This window comes from Orycteropus afer, unplaced genomic scaffold (genome assembly GCF_000298275.1).
Source record: "Orycteropus afer afer isolate SDZICR_OR568_19922 unplaced genomic scaffold, OryAfe1.0 scaffold00018, whole genome shotgun sequence".
NCBI lineage: Eukaryota > Metazoa > Chordata > Mammalia > Tubulidentata > Orycteropodidae > Orycteropus > Orycteropus afer.
In genome coordinates, this window is record NW_006921605.1 from 5,449,853 (window position 1) to 5,450,840 (window position 988).

Here is a 988-nt window from a genome sequence, read left to right on the forward strand (position 1 = left end):
CCACAGCCACGTGTGCAGCTCTCTGCCTCAATACGTACCATGCACTCCCCGCTCAGGAAGTCTGGAATGATCTCCTTGTCGATGTAGTCCAGCAGGCCGCCAGGACCCTGGTAGTCATTTCCTGCATAAATGAGGAACTTCCTCCTGGTGTTGTCGTCAATGAACGGACTAACCTGGAGTCGTGGGAAAAGGCAGTGGTCACGTCCACTCTGCCGTCTGGTATCCAGAGACGACAATTACACTGGGGGCCCTGAGCAGGGGGCATTCACGTGCAATACACGTACCATAATGTCCATCTGCAGGTTATGAAGGCTCTCAAAGAACAGGGGTGTCTCTGTGAAACATCACATCCTGCCATAGTGACCTGGGTCACTAGGAGTGAGAATGAACTTGATGGCAATGGGTTTGGTTGGTTTTTTTTTTAAACCTACTAAAAGCCACTGCCACTGAGTTGACTGCAACTCACAGCAACACTACAGGACAGAGTGAAACTGCCCCGTAGGGTTACCAAGGCTGTAAGTCTTTACAGAAGCAGACTGTCATGTTTTTCTTCCAAGGAGGTGGACAGGTTCAAATCACTGACCTTCTGGTTAGCAGCCCGACGCACAACCCAAGCGCCTTCTCTTTTTTAGGTTAAGACTTATTGTTGCTGCTGTGTGCTGTCAAGTCAACTCCAGCTCACAATGACCCCACAGGGCAGCGTGGAACTGTCCCAGGGCTTCCTTGACTGAAATCTTTACCGGAGCAAAGCTCCAGGTCTTTCCCCCCAGTAACCGCTGGGTGAGTTCCAATGCCAACCTTTCAGCAGCTGAGCAGTTGACCAGTGAGCCACCAGGCTCCGTACGGTCACAGATGTATGTATATGAGCATACACACAGTCACTGCACATGGCGTCTGTATGCATTAGTGCTTGGATCACAAGGGGACACAGGGGGCCTCAGCGCACACAGTGTCTGCACGCACCAGTGCCCAGAGCACGGGGACACAC

General features: G+C 52.0%; 1 protein-coding gene across 1 annotated transcript in view; it reads right to left on the reverse strand.

Annotated features, from left to right (window-relative positions):
* The window catches only part of SEC14L1 (SEC14 like lipid binding 1), an 84,524-nt gene that overhangs the window by 6,905 nt on the left and 76,631 nt on the right, over nucleotides 1-988 (reverse strand). The window contains exons 6-7 of the mRNA XM_007959845.1: nucleotides 285-296; nucleotides 39-173 (exon numbers count right to left, since the gene is read on the reverse strand). Coding sequence (XP_007958036.1) covers nucleotides 39-173; nucleotides 285-296 — 147 coding nt within the window. The remainder of the gene's footprint in view (nucleotides 1-38; nucleotides 174-284; nucleotides 297-988) is intronic.